The following is a 19,137-nucleotide window of genomic DNA, read 5'->3' on the forward strand; positions in this document are numbered from 1 at the left end:
GGCTTGAACGCCACGACTGTCCAAGAGTGCTTTGGTGTGCTGTACATAGCAGTCTCACTCCCTCTCTAAAGCTCGCTACAACAATCACTGGCTCGAAAGAGGAAAGTTTTGGCAGAACGGAGGCCTTATGTAGCACTGGCTGTATAGCTGGACATGGATTCATTTAATTACTTGGGGATTGATTAATCTTGCCTGGCACAGCGGTCTAAAAGTGCAAAGTTACTCTGCCCGCTTTTTCCACTCTACTCAAACTAAAGCCTCAAAGTTAAAGTGAAAATGTTGGCAAGGATTTTACTGGACCTGAATGATATGTAGCCCTTCAGTCTTGTGTAGTCCAGATCAGTATAACTCTTTAACAAAGTGCTCCTCTAACTGGGTTTCCGGGGTCTTTGAGGTCACTTCCTTGGAGTATGTAGCTGACAAAGGTATAGCGTAACCACTTTTATTTCACTGATTAGAAATTACTGCAGTGAGATGTTCCATATTTCAGATGATGATCCATAATCTGAAGCAAAACTAGAGTCCTTGGAATGAACGTTTGCAGGCTATATGTTGCCTTTTCTATTTTAAACATAGTTATAGCTGTGGTCTTTTTGCACTGAACCTGAAAGAAGATGCTTGACAACATGAAAGTACTTGGTACCTAGATGCAGTGTATCGAGAAATTTTCCTTTGGACTCTCTGCAGATGAATTTGGAGCTTTGTTTTTTTCAACTCATAGTAGGAAAACTGGATATTATTTTCCAAGCTGGTGCCCCATTAATTTCAATGAAAGTTGCAAGCACACAGAAAACTTGTCCAACGACTACTTTTTGTCAGTCTAATCTGCCAAAACTACATAAAAATTGACTCGCAACCTACAACTATTACTGACTGGCTAAAACTACTTTTGCTAATTGACCAAGTTTCGCCACTTTATAGCCTATGGTCCAAAAATCCTACCCTGTACAGCTGTAGACTTGATATCACCTTTGTGCAAGCTGTTGTTGTGCTATCTTACATAACGTTTACGTTTCCAGTAAACTACACCCACCAACTGTAATTACGTGCAGAAGGAAGAGTGCATCTACTGTTAGCACACCACTGAGCTAGCTTACGTTACACTTTAGCTGAGGAGGACGTCCGTAATGTTCATATCTCATGCTGCCATGTGCCTCTTGTCAGTGAGTGATTGTACGCTTCCTTCTGCGTGGTGATTCGGGTGGTAGGTGTAGTTCGGTTGAAAGAAAATAATTTGTACATGAAACTGCTCACAACAATATTATCTTGGGTAACCAGGTCATGATGGGAAGAGACACTGCTGTTGAGTTTAATACACAGTATTTTTGTGGCGCTTTGAGCGCAACAAGCTGAATGCCTTCTAGCTCCATTACATTGGAGAGAAGGCAGACATTTCTACAGTTCTCTTACACTGCAACTCACATCAAAACAATCTAGACTGATAAATAGCACTACAAAGAGGAAAAATATGTATTTTGAATTTGGGGTTTATCTGTCCCTTTAATGACTGCTATTATTTTTTCAGTGACATAATTTCGGATGTGTATTCATTTTGTATACAGGTGTAGGGCTAGTATCTTCTGATATCTTGGATATTGTAAGAAGTGCTGTCTTTTCCTGGGTTTAAAGGATGCGTTACAGTAAAGTGACTGTAACTCTTCTGTTATTGCCTTAACCCATATTCACATTACTAATGATTATTTATCAATTAGAGGACCATTAGTCAACCCTACAGTATCACTGCATACCATTATCAAGATATTTGGTCAAAGATATCGTGTTATTTTCCCAATGTCGCCCCCTGGATAAGCTGTGATTTCAGTCCTGCTTTGCTTTTACAAAGAACATTTCTGAAAGACGATGACGGAGAGACAGATGAATAATGTTTTAACAAGCGTAACGATATACATTGTGTGGTGCATGCAGCTCAGTGTGTTGTGCTAATGATATTCAGGGCTCATTATCTGCAGTGATGGCTGTTTGCTCGCGTGGAGAGATGAGTGTGTGTTGTTGTACTGAAGCCAAGTGTTTCTCACAGAAAGGGCCATTTTTGAAGTCTTGATTCCTCCTCTCATGGGAGACCAGGGAAGAGTGTGTGTGTGTGTGTGTGCGTTGCTTTTTCACACACACCCGCACACACATACGCACACACATGCTCACTAACACCTCTCCTCTCTTTAATTGTAATGTCCAGGGCTGTATTTCTGTGGGGGGTCTGTGCTTTTATGTGGCTATAACTCAGTGCTGGTAGATTGCTGTTTTTAGACCAGTTCTGATTCAGAATTACTGGGATGGCTGCTTCATCACTAGTGTTTCCGGCCCACTGATGCTCTGAACCATACACCTCATGTTGACTGTATTTATATACTTATATATCATTTCAGAGCAGAGCCTTTGTCTCATTAAAAAGTTGTTAGCATGTATGGATATTTTGCACATGTTTTTGATTACTTTCATCCAGAGTGAGGGGTAAAGCAAGTACGCCTTGTGCCGGGGCATAAACAGAGCAGCTGACATGCGCAAAAATTATCAATATACTAACCTGACAGGGGTGCCAACTCTCACACTGACCATGAGACACATGCAATTGACACACACTTTTCACACACTCTCACACCTCAAGTGCATTTTCTGGCAGTGAAAAATAAACTCCTGACAGCACTACAATGCCCTCAGCGCCCCAGGGCAGGAATGAATGAGCTACTATAGTTACGGCACTGCTCGAGTGTCTTGTCTATCTAGTCAGATTAACGGCAAAAATTGATATTTATCATCTGTTCAGCACGGTATCTGCTGCCATCAATTGGTGTCAGTCAATAATGTTCAGTTCTTTAAGAGTTTGGATTTAAAACAAACTCTCCACTGTGGTCCACTTCTGCTTCTGCTCGCTATTTTCTGGAAGTGGAGAAACAAGGATGTCGTTGCATCCCCTTACCTGAGGATGGGGCATGCGCAGAAAGACCGCAGCCAGAGATGAATCCATTTCCTCCTTTACATGATGAAATTTTTCTTTATATTATTATTGTTATTTTTTTAATCGGTTAATGAAAAGATTTAAACTACCACTGTGCAGCTGACCAAAATTTGAATCGCTTTGAGGCTGTTGAGGCTGAGAGAGGTGTTTATATGGCTCATGTTGAATCTGATCAGGCTTTTAAACCTATTGTAATCAGATTAGTAGGCGTCATGTAAATTTGCCTAGTGTGACAGCTCTTTGCTGACTATGGATAAGTACCTCATATAACCCCACTCCAGAAAATCTGAATTAATTATTTCAGTTATTATAAGTTTAGCGATTATAGCTCTAACTTATGTCACTGCTTTTGCCAAACAGATTGGGTGTTTCCATTTTAAAAAAAGGGGGAAAAAAGTAGATAAACGTACCCTTTAAGTTATTTATCAGACCCACCAATCATATACAACTTCAGCCTACTGTCAGTCAACTATAGGTATTGTTCATAATCACTTTACTCTTCCAGCTTTTCTCAGGGCCTCAAAGTCCCTTTCTGCATTACTTGTAGGACCGTGTTACAGGAGACTCAGCATGTTCAGTCATCACGTTTGATCAATTATCTTGCCATCATGTTAACGTAATAGTTGTGTGTAACAGCTTGTCCCTGGGGGAGGTGTTTATGAGCTCAGAGACAAGTCTGTGTCTTGCTTGCGTAGACTTGTTCCAGGCGTCAGAGAGTGCCATTTAGTCCAGGTCAAAATGCCTCAAACACGCTATTGTTGGCTGAAGGACGAATGACCATCATGCACTTGCCACTATGATTGAAAAACTTGCATCTTGAGAGGAATGTCAGAATAAGGGAAAAAAACCCTAAAAAATAATCTTACTATGCGCCTGATACTTGTGCAAATGTATATCTATTGATTTAAGCCTACGAGGAATTATGGCTTCGTGCCGCTTTGTGTCGGGGTGCAGCGCGCTAGAAAAGCCTGAGCGATGTGTCATCTGCTGTTAACGCCACAGCGCCTCATGATTACTATTGATCGCCAGTCTCGCTAGCTGCGTCCGTCTCCACGTCCATCTCTCATTGACTGGTCTTAAGGGGGCCATCTCTCTCCTGGTTGTTGCTGTACACTCCACTTATGAAAGCAGGCTCACACACATACACACACAAATACATTCTCACTGTAAGGTGTTGTGCACATGTGAGCACATGCTCTAAGTGCAGCGCTGTAGAAACGGGGAGGACACATTTGCACGCTCATACACTAATAACATACAAATTCACTTTGGTTGCTGGCACAGAGCTCAGTGTTGCTTTGTCTTTCATCAGTGTAATGAAGACGTTTGAGGGGTTTAGAAAAGGAGGCAAAATGCTGCATTCATGTGATGTCGGAAAGTTGTAGTTGGGAAGTCGTTCTTCGCTGTGTTTATGTGCTTTGAGGTCTGAAAGTGGAAATAACATGGAAGCTTTAGAGAAGATGGGTTACATTTCAGTGATAAGAGCGTTTAAACAAGAAGTTGATAGCTGTTTCCAGTTTGTTTATATTTTCACATATTGTTTTATCTTTTTTGAATTTATTTTAGTTTTGTATATTTTATGGACAGCAGTTATCATTAATACCATATTACACTTTACATGTGATCATAAATTGATATTTAATACATGAATTAATAAAAAAGTTTTGACCAAAAATTGATTTTTGCCCGCTATGTTTATGCATTTATGAATCATGCCAGCAACTTGTGTTGTAAAATAACATTATCCATGTCAGTATGCCCGCCTGGCATGTTTTGAAAGGTAAAGGTTTGCTTTCTTGCTGCAGCTAATAGATGAATATACCAAAATGTGCAACTACTAAAAGTAAATGATAGCTTCTAGTAACAAAAGAATGAAATATATATGTGTTTTTCTGCCATTTCTGCTGCCCGGAAATGTAACGCAACGTCATATCTCGGCAACAAGGTTTTCATCTAAATTTTCACTTGTAATTACAACTTTGGGGGGCAGGTCATGTGCTCATAACTCGTAAATAATTTTCAAAAAGCATGTGAAGGCAGCAAAAGTTTAGGAAGTTGGTACTAATGTAGGTCTAAAAGTACCAACAGGCCAACATCATTTGCATTAATACACAACATTCCATTTTAGAGCGACCATAAACCCTTAAAGTGTTGTTGATCTATTTTTTAACACAATGCTTTATCTTCTATAACCAGTTGGGGCCCGTGGGGGGCCATGGCCATCCAGATACAAAGGCTGTAGCATGCTATTTTTTAAGCCATCCACTGGTGCCAAAGGGGGCTAAAACATGCTCCAAATTAAGTCCTGTGAGCGCACTCCGATCCTTACAATACACGTTTCAGGCAAACGTGGCTGGTTTCATCTGTCTGCACTAAATGTGGACGCACACACTGCCGTCCAGCTGTCTCCCAGCATGTGATAACAATGCCACCAGTTTTGTCCAACTGCGTTATCACCGTACGTGTCGGTGCCCGTTGCATGTAGATGCAGAGGGTAGCTTTTGGCGTCACACTCCGGTGTTGGAAAATCAGTAACAGCTCTTGGTTTTGTTGAGCCACCCCAAGATTTTCAGTGGCCACACCTATAAGAAATATCTGGGGGGGGGGCACTGTCTATAGTCTTATAACTTTAAAGTTAAAAAAAGGGTTTCTCCCCCACTATACATCAATGTGTATATATATAGGATATATATAATGTGAAGGACTTTTAACAGTCAATAAAGGAGTCATCCACTTTTAGTCTTGATGCACATACAGTCAAAAAAATACTAAATCTCCAGCCAGATTAAAGCTAAAAAAAATATACCAAACGCACACTTGCTTTCTTTTTCTCTCTCACACACACTCCAAGCACTCCCTCACCTACTCACATACACATCACCAGGTGCTATGTTTGCTAACTAGAGACATTTAGTGGTGAAAAAAAGGAAGTGCAGCATCATGTCTGCCCTCAACTGCAAGACTACAAATGAAATTGCTTGTGACTGGGGGATGGGATTCCAAAAATGAAATATCAACACATTCCTATATTGAAAGAAGTGTGTAAATACCTGTCTCAGTTCTCAGTCACAGCCCTCTGTATGTCCAGGATCCTGAAGTCACTGGTGAAGCCATCAGGGGTCTCCTGTACACTCTGGCTCCCAGTTTGCTGTGGAAATAACGTATGACATCACTGAGCACCTCTGTAATCATTATAGTTGAGCTGATCTAGCTCAACTTATTTATGAACAGCAGGGAGCTCAAAGATTAGTAGAGTTGGTTACTTACACCATCATCATCGCCGTTCATCTGAGTCCATCTCAGAGAGCGGTGGAAGATGTTTGAGGTTTCTCAATACTCCATCACTTCACTTCATCACTTCCATCAATTGGCCCTTTTGTAAAATCTGTATGGAGCAAAAGTATATTATTGACAATACTGATTGACTATTTCACATTAAGACTTTGATATGTGAGCAAATTGGCTTGATGCCTTTCAAAATATAGGAAGAGGGCAACAAACAACTTGACATGAAATGGCCCAAAGAATAGCAAGAAATATGTTTAGAAAAAAGAAAAACAAGAAAACTACCTGAAAATAAATAAATAAATACATACATACATACATACATAAATACATAAATACCTAAAATTAATAAATAATAATTAAACAAAAAGAAGAAGAAAATTACCTCAAGAATGTGCTTAATTGTTTTTTTTTTCCGTTTTTGTGTTTTAAATATATAATTAATAATATAAATAATATTTTATTATATTATATTGATACATTATCTATATTATATTATCTCAGCTTCTGATCATTTTCTTGTTATTTTTTGCTAATATTTTGCAGCATGAAGGACATTTTTTGCCACTTGGAACATTCTATTTATTCTCTGTGTTTTTTAAAGAATTACACCAATTTTCTCATGTTTCAGAGTTTTAAATGCTGGTGAAAGGCATTTAAACACAACACAAGAAAACTGATGTCAGTCTAGGATTTAAAGGGTTAAATGTGACCTCTGTGTATGTATTTATATTGTGTGTGTAAGAGAAAGTGTATGTAGCCCATCATGCATTGTTCTCACTTGTAGGACCAGTGTTCTGTGTGTTACTGTACAAATACAATGCACTTTGGCATCTGCAAGCACACTTACTTGTGTATAAGCATTTTGTGAGTGTGCATGCATGTGCTGTATGTGTGTGTGTGTGTGTGTGTGTGTGTGCGTGTGTGTGTGTGCTCTCCTGTGTGCGTGGGTGTGTGTACTTTACTGCGGGTGCCGGGCTGTGCTGATATAGTACCTCATTAGTTGATGTGGACACTAATCTCCTTTGTGGCAGTCTTTCATCCTTAGCGCAAGATTTATAGGGGCCCTCGGTTACGGCGCCCGGCTCGCACGCTGCCGGTGCCATACGTCAAGCTATCATTGGCGCATGCTACTTCCTGGTTCCACACCTCCTCCCTCTCCCCTCCCATACCTTAGGGCACATGTGGTTCAGCCTGTTTGGCGACAGGCGTTTGGTGAGTTTTATCTTGCTGAATGGCGATGGCGGGAAGTGTAAGGTGACAGTATCTCATGTTTAGTGTCCTCTGTGAGGTCTGGCAGGCGGCGACACACTTGTTTCATGTCATAGGCGTGTAGCTGAAAGAATGACAACAATATCTTGGTTGAGTTTGTATTTTCTCATTTTTTAACACCATCAAAAGCCCTCGTTTGATGCTTTCTGGAGATATTGATGGACAAAAGTGGTTAATTAAAGAGACAGTTCAACCCAAAATAAAAAAACCACATTTTTACTTTCACCTCGTCGTGCTTTTTATCAATCTAGATTGTTTTTCTTTGACTTGCAGAGTGTTCGAGATATTGTCTGTAGAGATGTCTGCCTTCCCTCCAATATAATGGAACCAGATAGAAAACCATGACTCAGTAATCAAGATAATCTACAGACCTTGTTGTGAGCGGTTTTATGTAGTGACTATTGTCTCTGCTGAACTACACCACAACCGTATCAATGTGCAGAAGGAAATGTGCATCTACTCATGGACAAAAGGCACAAGATGCAAACATGAATGGCATCAACTGAGATGTTACGTTAGCTGGCTAAGTGGTGGTAGGTGAGTAAACTGTAGATGCACGCTTCCTTCTGCGCAGGTGACTGGTGTACTTCAGTAGAAAGGAAATAGTTCCTACATGAAACTGCTCACAACAAGGTTTGTAGATCATCTTGAGTAACTGCCTCGTGAGCTCTGAAAAGACACATTGCAAGTAGAGCTGGGGCGACGCGTCTTATCGTTCACACAGTGTGCGCCGAGAGAGCGTGAGCAGCGCCGAGTTTGTTGTTTTTGTTTCAGCGCTCATGTTATCAAGTTAGAGCGTGCACACGGCTCACTCGAGCAGTGCTTGTCAGGCACGTCTGAGCTGCGTGTCAGCTGTAGCACATCCAGAGAAACGGTGGCTTGACGTTTTTTTTACGCATGACGCTCCCGTTTGTTGACTCTATATCACTTTATACTGCAGTTTAAGTCTCTCTCTGTCACAGAGATGAGGAAATACAAAGATGTTTGTTTTACCTCAACTCCCTTGCTTCCCTTTCAAAACAAAAGCTATCTGACTGTGTCTCTATGGACAGAATGCCATCAGTTGCTGATACAAAGTATTTTATTTTGAAACATTTACAGGACAGGGTTGTCAGCAGGAACTTGTATAACTTCATAAATGAGTGGAATATGTGCTTATAAATATGAAACTACAGCACTCATATCAGCAGGCAGGGGTATGTCTTAAGGCCCAGTTATTTTGCTATTTTGATGCAGAAAGTGATGAGTAGTGTGAGTAGATGCATGCTTCCTTCTGCGCAGTGATCCGGTTGACAGGTCTACTTTGGTAGAAGGAAAATAGCTCCTACATGAAACTGTTCACAACAAGGTCTGTGGATTATCTTTAGTCGTGATTGCTGTTGAGTTTTTAAAATGTGTTTATTTTGGCACTTTAAGCACCTCAAGCCAAGTGCAATATAGTTCCATTATATTGGAGAGGAGGCAGGCATCTCTACGGCCGTTCTGTCCAACACTCTGCAGCTGACACAAAAAAAATCGAGATTGTTAAACAGCACTACAGGTAAGGGGACAAGTATGCATTTTTTATTTTGGGGTGAACTGTCCCCTCAGGAAGAACAACAGGAATTGGTCTGACTGTTGCCTTTGTTTAAAGAATTAGCTCAACATTTTTTGAAATGTGTTATCAATCTTCTCATCTCGCTTTTCCTTCAATTTATTAAGGCTGATGCTGACGGAGTAGCATACAGTACAAAATCTAAATGTGAAAATGAGACAGAGTGACTGGACTGGTGTAGTTCTAACTGGTTTTTCTAAGATGGCTGTGACTAACACTCACCCCTCCTCTCTCCCCAGAGCCTGTGCTAGTGGTTGTTAATTAGCCTAACACAGAAGCTGGTAATGAGCTTGATAACATCTCTATTTCGGACCATAGCACTGTTTTAATATTGATTTGTCAGTTGAGACATTTCCAGGATCTCTATCCATCCTCCTTATGGTCTTTTCTTTAGTCGTGTCAGGGTGGAGACAAGAGTGAACATTCAAGAAAAAGTTCACCTGCTTTAGTCAGTGATGTTCACTGCAATCTCTGATTCCTCTACAACTTCTGTGCTTTTTGAACATGACCTCACTCAACAATATGGACTGTGGTGCATTTCGATAAATTTGTGAGAGATAGCGATTACTTGAAAAATGATGTTGTACTGTTTTAATTTTTCAATATTTCTGGTTAAGCAGCCTTTGAGGACTTTCGACGACACAATTTCTTACAAGCCCCCATCAAAATATTTTAATCAGCCATATCAAGTTTTTATTAATATGGAGAGCGTTCAGTTTTGCCTCTTTTAAACCTAAAGTCTCACTTTCTTTGCAGAGGCATTAATCGCATAGCATATATAGATGTAATCTTGAGAGAAAAAGAGAGAGCAGATAAAGTGTGAATGTAGGCAGCAGTGAAGAGCTCGCTCTGGGAATTGAACCTCTCACTGCTTCACACTGAGTTCACCCATCTCACATACAGCGCTGTAAAGTCTGTAGTTACACAAACGGTCTCCTCTCTCCAGGAAACACACACCTCGCTACACAAACTCCCAAGATTTCACCACAGGAATATTCCCTGTTACACTGCATCACACATACAAGCACCGAACGCACCATATACACATGAGCAATGATGCAAACCAACGCGGCTCCTCGACAGACACAAATAGACACATACACAGATGGACACACAGACACACACACACGCGCGCAGATGCAGCAGGACGCAAAACAAACACACACAGGGGTTTGGTGTCCTACTTTCCATCTGTGGAGAAGCTATTCTCTCTCTCTGGCGCTCTCCTTCACTCACAAACTCATCTCAGGGGGGGGTCTTACTGTGGTCATGTGACACACTGCTGCTGTTGTTGCAGTTTGTGTGCGTGTGTGCAGATAAGAGCAGGCGTTTGCATTGCTGCTCATGTGCATGTATTTGATTGTATGTACGGTTTTGTGTGAGCCGCCTTTATGTATGTCCATCGCGTGTGTTAGTGTGTGTGTGTGTGTGTGTGTGTGTGTGTGTGTGTGTGTGTGTGTGTATGAGCTCACTGTCAGGCTGCTCTCTGCCTGCCTACGGATCCTCCTCTCCGCCGCTTGTTTCACCATCAGAGTGTGATCTAATACAGGGATTACTTTGGGATTAAGTGAGTCTCTTATAAAATAACAGCTCACCGCTCCATATCTCCACAACACTGGCCATTTGTTCTGTGGTATCGACACACACACTCTAACAACGTCTCACAAAGGTGAAACACAATAACCGCTCCGGCAGGGGATGAAATGTGCTTAGAAAGGTGCACACCGACAGGAAAAATTGACAGGTGAGACAATCTACCCCAAAAAACATGGTGTAATCCTTTAAGTCAACCAGGAAATTTCACTCGCCAGTTTCAGTTTCCACCACCTGAACAAATGAAAATGTATTTACTTTTTTTTTTGTTGTTGCTTTAATCAGAACTGGCAGGCCTATCAGCCACAACCAGAGTGAGTAAACTGTGATGTTTGGTTTGTGTTAATGATTAGCAACATGAATTCTAACAAGGGGTGGACTAATATTGTTTTTTTTCAGGGCTGATATTGATTATTAATGAGACCGATAACCGATATTTGGAACTTATATGCATTTACAATAAAAAATGACAATCTTTCTGTCAATATTTAAAAATTGGAATATAACAAACTCCAACACAAAACTTTGTTTGCCTTTGGCAAATGTTTAAACAAAACTGAAACTTTCATCATCATATACCGCATTAGTTCCCAGCAACTTTTTTTTATAAATACAAGTGAAAATTTAATATAAAAAATAAATCAATAAAAACAGCTCCCTGAGGTTTTACAGGGAAAAGTTCCTCTTCTGCAGACACTTTCTTTGCACTTTTTAATGAGTTAATTTGATCGTCAGTCATTAAAATGAAACGCCGATACAGGTTATCAAAATGCCAAATATCAGCCCCAATAATCAGCCAGGTCAATAATCTGTTGACCCCTAATTCTAACACTGAGAGATGTCATTTAGGCATTGAGGGTAGTTAAATATGAACATATAGCTTGATTTATGCTAATTTGAGAACACTAAAGCAGCAATCAGAGGCTATTAATTTGTGTTTTTGGGTGAGTGGCTTCACTGCACAGACATACAGTAGATTTACAGTCAGTATAGAGACATGGCACGTATGCAAAAGGCCAAACGACATGAGAAACTATTAAGTGTCTTATTTATGCTGTAACCTATTCTGAATAAGTATGAAGGAAAATCAAACAAAAATTCTGGGTAACATTAAGGGACTGTTCTTTACCTGTCAGTGGAGGGTGGTGGCTGGGGTGTGACTTATTTATTTATTTTTATCTTGACCCTTTCAAAAGCTACAGGTGTTTTTCTTGAGCCTCTCTGAGTGACTGGGGGAAATGCATGACCCTCTTCCACCATAAATAGGCTCTATCTATTTTTCTTCTACATGACACCAAATTAGGATATTGGAGCCAATGCAACGAGCAGACATCACAGGACTGAGCATTATCACCGACACAAAGCTAATTTCTTTTTTTTTTAATAGTTTCTGGCTATGATAACAGGTGTGATTTTAATTGAATTAAATTATTGTTTTTTTTTAAATTGTATTTATTTATTTTATCTTGCCTTCCAAACCTGGCAGGTTTGGGGGTTCAGAGGGTATTTACATTACAATATAAAAAAGATCATTTGAAGCTATGTCATTCCCCTAAGCCAAAAGAAAAAGAAAACAAACATACGTCCTTCCAGAGTCCTTCAGTGCTAAAAAAAAATATTTATGCCCCCCCCCCCGCATAAGTAATGAACAGTCCCTAAGAATTACATTAATATCATGTTCAGCTATGTCAGACTTAATTAGTGCACACTAATCCAGATCAAGAAAAGTTAGATATTCATTAGGCATGATGATTTAAAAATGCTGCTGTGTGCACAAATTTAAATACGATAGGTACTGTGTTGGCACACTTTCTGCTTTATTTAAAGCTGTTTTAATCAATATTTTTCATGTTAAAAGTGGATCAAATGACTGTGTAATATGAGAAGTGTTGTTCCTATGTGGTGAACCCACAGAAAGTTATTACCCAACACTTCAGTTTCTCTCAGCTCTGTGAAGCTTTTTACAAAAACAGTTGCATAGGAGAAGTTCTCCAAAGACAGCGAATACATGCAGATGCACTACTTATCCTCCTTTTGATTGGCTGAAGCGGCTATTCTGATCAAGTCAAATCAGTTCAAATAACTTTTATTTTATTTTGTTTCATTTTATTTATTTGTATTTCATAATGGAATTGGAACAATCAACTTTATAAGCATATTAACTGAGTGGTACTAGCATAACAATGATAATATTAACCGACTGGCACAATAATAATAATAATGATAATAATATTTCCATTACCTGATATGACAAAGAGCTGTTAGTCATGACATCGAAATCAAAATTATGAACAAAAAAAAAGAAGAAAAGATTACACCACTAGATAAATCACACAACAGCAGCTTTAGTTTTTTGAATATTATAGGCTACATATCCATTGGGAAACAAAAGAAGCACAAACCTTATACCACATATCAACATAATTTTAATACTAGGAGGGGACATGTCCTCTGCCAGAAAATTATGAGCATCAAAAATTTAATTTTATGCAATCTGATTATATTTTGTATGCTAATTTGTGCCTTTTCTGCATGAATTTGTGGTGTAAATGTCTTTATTTATTTATTGTAAAATAAAAGTCAGTGTTGTCAGGTTTTTATACGCATTTTCTAAATTTTATTTTCATTTTCATTTTCAATTTCACATTTTCATTATTTCATTATTTTACATTTTTTATGCACATGTTACAAATATAGAGGAGGGATCTACACCCATGGCAAAGCATGTTTACTTGTTCTCTTAGTATGATAATGATTTATAAATCACCATAAAGCTATTATTGCATATTATTTTATTTTTCAGTAGTCCGAGTTAATAATCTGTGGTATGAGAAACTACAGTAATAAAAATGACACAAAAAAAGATATTTTTAAAAACATGCACGTCAGACCGGGTTGTCGTCATCGGGTGAGAGGTCACGCGGTGTGTGTGAGCAGCAGCAGATCACGCAGCAGTTGGAGCAGGTCACTACTGCACTTGATGGCCTGCTGGCTAAAATGTCGAGCACACCTCTCAACGAGTCTTGGTTTGCTCTGGATAAAGTATTCGAGCATCCCGCGGGGATTGAATGTTACACCGTCCAGACTTCCGACGCCTGGCTTCCAGACGACACCGACTTGCTGGTATCAACGATGGAGTCCGTGTTTTTGGAGGAGTAAGTGTGGCCACATCTTGCTACTCTTTACCTTTAGCTAACGTTAGCATAGCGTTAGCATGACGTTAGCATAGTCGTCACCGGTAATGGAGAGCAGACTCGTGACTTGATTAAGAAAGATATAAAAACGTATGTTACGTAAGAAAGCATTCAGTGCAGGTTTGCTTTTTTAACCGCCAAATTGGTCACGCACATTTTCAGTCTGCTAAGGTTACACTTGACCAACAATTTCGTGGATGTAATTTGTTTGTATATGTGGGGGCAGTTGTGGTAGTTAGCAGGCTAATAAGAATTTAGCTAGCCGAAGCGCCATTAAACAGCCCAATGGCGCCGGTATGTTGCGTCAAAAAAAAAATACAGTCACCAGCTTTGTAACCACTCTCATCATTTGCCTGTCTATCGGGGTTTTTGATGAGGTTATAGCATTAGCTACTTCAATCTTAAACCTCGGTAGCAGTTTTTGGGGGCAACCAACCTCATTGTTTGAGAACCAGATAATTCGGTGTTAGTAACATTGTGTTATGTTTTGTTTTGTATGAAAGTCATCTGGGAAGAATATAGATAGCTAACATTACTGTATTTTTATGTAGTTGTAACCTAAAGCACTGCTACTTTGGGCTGTGCAATCACTCCATGATCTGCAAAATATAATCTATGTAAAGGGTCAAAATATGCATCATGTTAATTGTATATAATTTATCTAGGACATATTATATTTTAATAACAGCTCCAGTACATCTAGATTACCATCAATTGGAATTGGCACTTATTTTTTACTCATTATTGCTCATTTTTAACCCTTTGAAACTTGGATCGACATCATTTTTCTTATGCTGCATTAAGACGCGTTTCACAGTTCTTGCAACTTCTAAACCCCAAGCAAATTTGTTTGATTCTTTTCAGAAACATGGTGGAAAAGGCAAAGAGCAACTTGGCAAGAAATGTCCTGTGAATAAGAGAAATAAGAAATTGGTAGATTTAGAAAGTTAGTTTGGAAAATTCCAGAGAACTACATTTCAGATAATCCTAATTATATATTTGAAATTATTTTACAGAATTATTATATTATTAAACATTTTTTTCAGGTAATTTACCAGATTTTTTTTTTAAACTCTTCCATTTGTTGTTTTTTGTTGTATTTTTGTATGTCTGGGTTTTTGTTTGGCAAAATATCAGGTACTTTTTTTGTACTTTTTACTAATTTTGTGCTAATTCCATAGAATTACAACTTCAGTTATCATAAGTGTATATACCCCTGTTTTTGTATTTGTTTATTTTTCTGGCTAAATATCAGGTAATTTTCGTGTGTGTGTATATATATACACGCACACATTTTTTTTAAAACTAATTTCTTGCTAATTTCCGTGTTATTTCATTTTAAATTGCTCATTGCCTTCTGCATGTGTTTTTGAAAAAAATTAAGTCAATTTTCTCAGATTTCAAAGGGCTGAATTGCATGTATATTTGCAGATGTTGATACATACATCTGGAACTAGCCTCTACTTTTGTAGTTGCACATGTGAAATTCCTCTATTTTACCTTCATTGCTAGTCACAGTTTGGTTTTTAAAATGTTTTTAATCCCTCCCTTTCTGTATGTGTAGTTTGAGTCTAGACGAGAAGGGTCCTGTATATTCAAAGGATGAAGACTGGCGGTTTTCCGCTCCTTCTTCCCAGTTGGATTATATTCCACCTGACAATGCCCCTCTCCCATACCCTGCAACATCGCAACTCCGCAGTGGTCCGGAAACCAGGCCTAACACCTCATATCAGGGGAGAGCCAGGGAAGCTGCTGCGTCACACCCCTACAAGGCCAGAAGATACCGAAGATGGAGAGCACCTGGTTCCATGCAGGGCAGGTGTGACTGCTGTTGCAACTGCTGCCAGAGGAGATACAGACCGAGGAGATACAGACCAAGAAGATACAGGCCAAGAGTCCCTTCGTGGGAGCACCTTCCTGTGGCCATCCAGCCTACAAAGTGGTACCAGGTTGTCGGAAGTATGCAGTGCAACTACTGCAAAGCCCAGGGGAGGCACCAGATGACATCTTGGATGTGCCAGAGATGCAAGGCGCCCCTGTGTCTGATGCCACATAGAAACTGCTACAATGAGTGGCATGGTCAGAGCTGTGAGCTCAGAGTGGAGAATCTGCCTTTAAAAGAGGAAAATGAGTGAAAGTTTCTTCTCCCGTGGTGAGAGGAGTTTCTTGTGTTATGCTGTGCAACTTCAGTTAGCCTGTTGGCTTTTCTTATTTCGTCTTTACACTCAAATTTGTAGTTATATTCCAAAATGCTGAGTGTTGCCACTCAGAATATTGCTTTATGTTTACAAGAGGGCCACCGCTTGTTTTGATTTTTCTCTGAGTTTCTTTAAGACGAGTATTTAAAAGAAAAATGATTAAAAGTTGCACTCCATTATTCCATTAAAATTCATCTTTCCACCGTGATTGTACATTTTAGGGAAAAACAATTTTGAGTTTTCCCTTTTCTGTAAATGTTTGTTTCTGATTAAATTGCAGAGAAGTTCTAGTTGTTTTTGCTTTATTTCTATATTAGACCACTTTTTGGAGGCTCTGTATGGAGTTGACAAGGATAACTCGACATTAATATTTAGAAGTGGTACAATGTGATGGGATGTCAGTGAGACACATATAACTTCCTCATGTTTACCAGACGTAAGCAGGCTTTCTTTATTCAGTTTTAATTTGAAACTCCTTGTGTACAGTAAAAACATATCCCCACTGCAAGAACATTTAATTTAAGTGAAAAGAGTTAATATGTAATGTCAGATCTGTAATTGGACACTTTATCTGTGCTATCTTTAGATCAAATCTACCAACTGATTTAATGAACAAATGACCTATGAGGTTCTGCTCATTCAGTGCTGTTGCATGTCCTGCAGTAATTTGTGCTGTTGAATGTGTCACGGTTATTTGTTGTGCTCAACTTCAACAAAGGAACATTTTCTTTGACAGTACTGTGTAATTGCAGCAGCACTGGATGTAAAAAAAACCACTACCTCTACCATAGTTTTTTCAATTGATACCGCAAGTAGAATGGTTAAAAACCCCCAAAAGAGCAGGTTATAGTCAGGATTTCAGGGGAAATTTCCATTACTTGAAAATGCCCCTGCATACACCATACCTGTTTGGGGCTGCTGCGATTGACCCCCTGACCTTGTTGAGTAAGTTGAGTATCGTTGTACTAATACCTCAGAATTGTGCTCGAGTACAAAGTAGTTCAATTCATAGCTGAAACACTCAGTTGATCAGCTGAAAGACAAAAAATGACTGTGTGTGAATTTAGATAATTGATTAGGCCACTTATCAAGCAAATATTTGAAGCAATTGATCATCTTGAACTTGTTGCTTTTCTGTTTTATACAATGGTGAATTTATTATTTGGGGTTTTGTAATGAACATTTCTTTTAAGTAACTTGCAGTAGGCATTTGTCACTACTTTATAGAAATTGATCAGTAAAAAAAAAAAAAAAAGGATTATTAGTTGCTATTTATGTTCCAACTCTGTTGTGCATAAATGTCTCTGATTTTTTCTTTAATTTTTATATAAAACTTGAAAATGTGAAGCCGTTTCAAGATAACTTGATAGCATTTATTACACCTTTTCAAAAGACCTAAAACTTGCTCTCACTAGTTGTGAACTTTGGGTGATGTTTACTGTGGTTTCTCTGTTGACACTAGGTGGCTTTTCATCAACCCTCAAATTGCCCAAATTGTGAATATAAAATAAGCCAAATGGAAACACGTCAGTTAAAAAAAATCTCCCTTTATCGCAAAAAATATTATCTTTTAGTTATTTTATTCAATCAAAAAAGCTATAGTTTGCAACACCGTCATCTGGCAATTGTATTTTATTGACATTTTGAAAATATCGCTTAAGTTTTGCACAAATCTGTAATGAAAACTCGCCTCCTGTTACGAGCAGGTGGATTTTTATTACCATTTACCGCATGCTCATCAACCTTTTGACATCAGAAAACAGTTAGATGGGGAAAACGGGAAGGAAAACTCCAGTAATATTCCTAAAGGATGCATTGTAACAGCAAATAGTCATCACTGCCTGCCTGTGAATGTATGCACGAGGAGACGAGCACTGCAGTGTCGATCTGGCAGCCGTCCACCTCGTCGGTCTGGCTGCAGAAAAATCACAGATTGGTGGATGTTTTCACCAAAGCTATAATGTCCCACATGAGGCAGTGTTTTGCTTTCTTTGCTGTGCGTGTATATGTGTGTATATGTGTGTGTGTGTGTGTGTGTAGAGCACACGTTTTCCCTCTCTCCCTGGTGGTGCTGGGGTGTTTGGCAGGATAAATATAGCTGCGTTGGTGTAAAGCTGTTTTCTCCTCGGCTTTTGTAGCTTTAATCAAAAGCAATCTGGAGGAGGGAGAAATGGAAGGGAAAAAGGGGGGGTGAGAGAGAGAGAGGAGGGAGGAAGGGTAAGAGGAAGAGGGGGGTGGCGGGAGGGTGGCCGATGCCAGAGTATTTTATTTTAGCTCTCTTTAAAGAGTCATTGGGGAGTGTTCAGGAGTAATGAGAACCCTGGTGGCTGGAGGAGAGGGACTGACTCTAACCTCCCCTCGCTCTCCTCCTCCATCCTCTCTCCGTCTCCTGCTTTCCCGCCTAACCTCACTTCCCCTGTCATCCCCCTCTTTCTCACTCGCGCTCTGATGTCGACGCAGGACTGCGAGTGCGGCTGCGTTCGCACTGCAAGGCCCTCATGCTCCACTCTCTCTTGCGAATGAGTCCTTGTATCTATTCTGGGATGTAAGCCACTTTCCTCATCGATATGAACTGACGGCCATGTTGACAAGTCGTGAGCACAGGGGAGTGGTCATCCAAGCCGTCACATTTGTATTGAAAGCGTTTCAGGCTTCTTTTCCAATACAATGTGTTATTGTCTTCTGTGATGGTCAGTGAGAGTGCTGTAGATTAGAGTTGTTGAAATTCACGAGGAAAAAATATGGGCAATAATACATAAATACGACAGAGTTCTTCTGGAATGTAGTCATATTATGAAAAAAGTGTAATATTTTGAGAAAAAAGTAGTAATATTATGAGAATAAAGTCATTTTACGAGGGTCAATAAATAGTTATGGGGTATGTAAAAAAAAATTATTATTGTTGCCCTATGAACATAGAAAATGCAAGGCAAAAAAAAAAGATTGATTTTTTTCTTGAATGAGAACTTTAAAGGGTTTTAAATTGCAGTAGTATACTCTTGTCAGCCACCATAGTACTGAGATGGA

The 19,137-nt window shown here is 39.3% G+C and overlaps 2 protein-coding genes across 7 annotated transcripts in view; both read left to right on the forward strand.

The window, feature by feature from the left end:
• Positions 1-19,137, forward strand: part of rims1a (regulating synaptic membrane exocytosis 1a) — a 108,155-nt gene that overhangs the window by 38,444 nt on the left and 50,574 nt on the right. The window lies entirely within an intron of this gene.
• On the forward strand, positions 13,608-16,400 carry LOC121954218 (uncharacterized). Its single transcript, XM_042501562.2, has 2 exons — positions 13,608-13,873; positions 15,477-16,400. The coding sequence occupies exons 1-2, from the start codon at positions 13,716-13,718 to the stop codon at positions 16,045-16,047; spliced, it is 729 nt and encodes a 242-aa protein (XP_042357496.1). The 5' UTR covers positions 13,608-13,715; the 3' UTR covers positions 16,048-16,400.

Source organism: Plectropomus leopardus, chromosome 13, assembly GCF_026936395.1.
Source record: "Plectropomus leopardus strain MGB_pleo_1.0 chromosome 13, ASM2693639v1, whole genome shotgun sequence".
Classification (NCBI taxonomy): Eukaryota; Metazoa; Chordata; class Actinopteri; order Perciformes; family Serranidae; genus Plectropomus; species Plectropomus leopardus.

Coding starts and splice junctions, on each gene's coding strand:
- LOC121954218 (XM_042501562.2), top strand. CDS start 13,716: ATGTCGAGCACACCTCTCAACGAGTCTTGGTTTGCTCTGGATAAAGTA. Junction 13,874..15,476: donor GAGTCCGTGTTTTTGGAGGA/GTAAGTGTGGCC, acceptor CTGTATGTGTAG/TTTGAGTCTAGACGAGAAGG.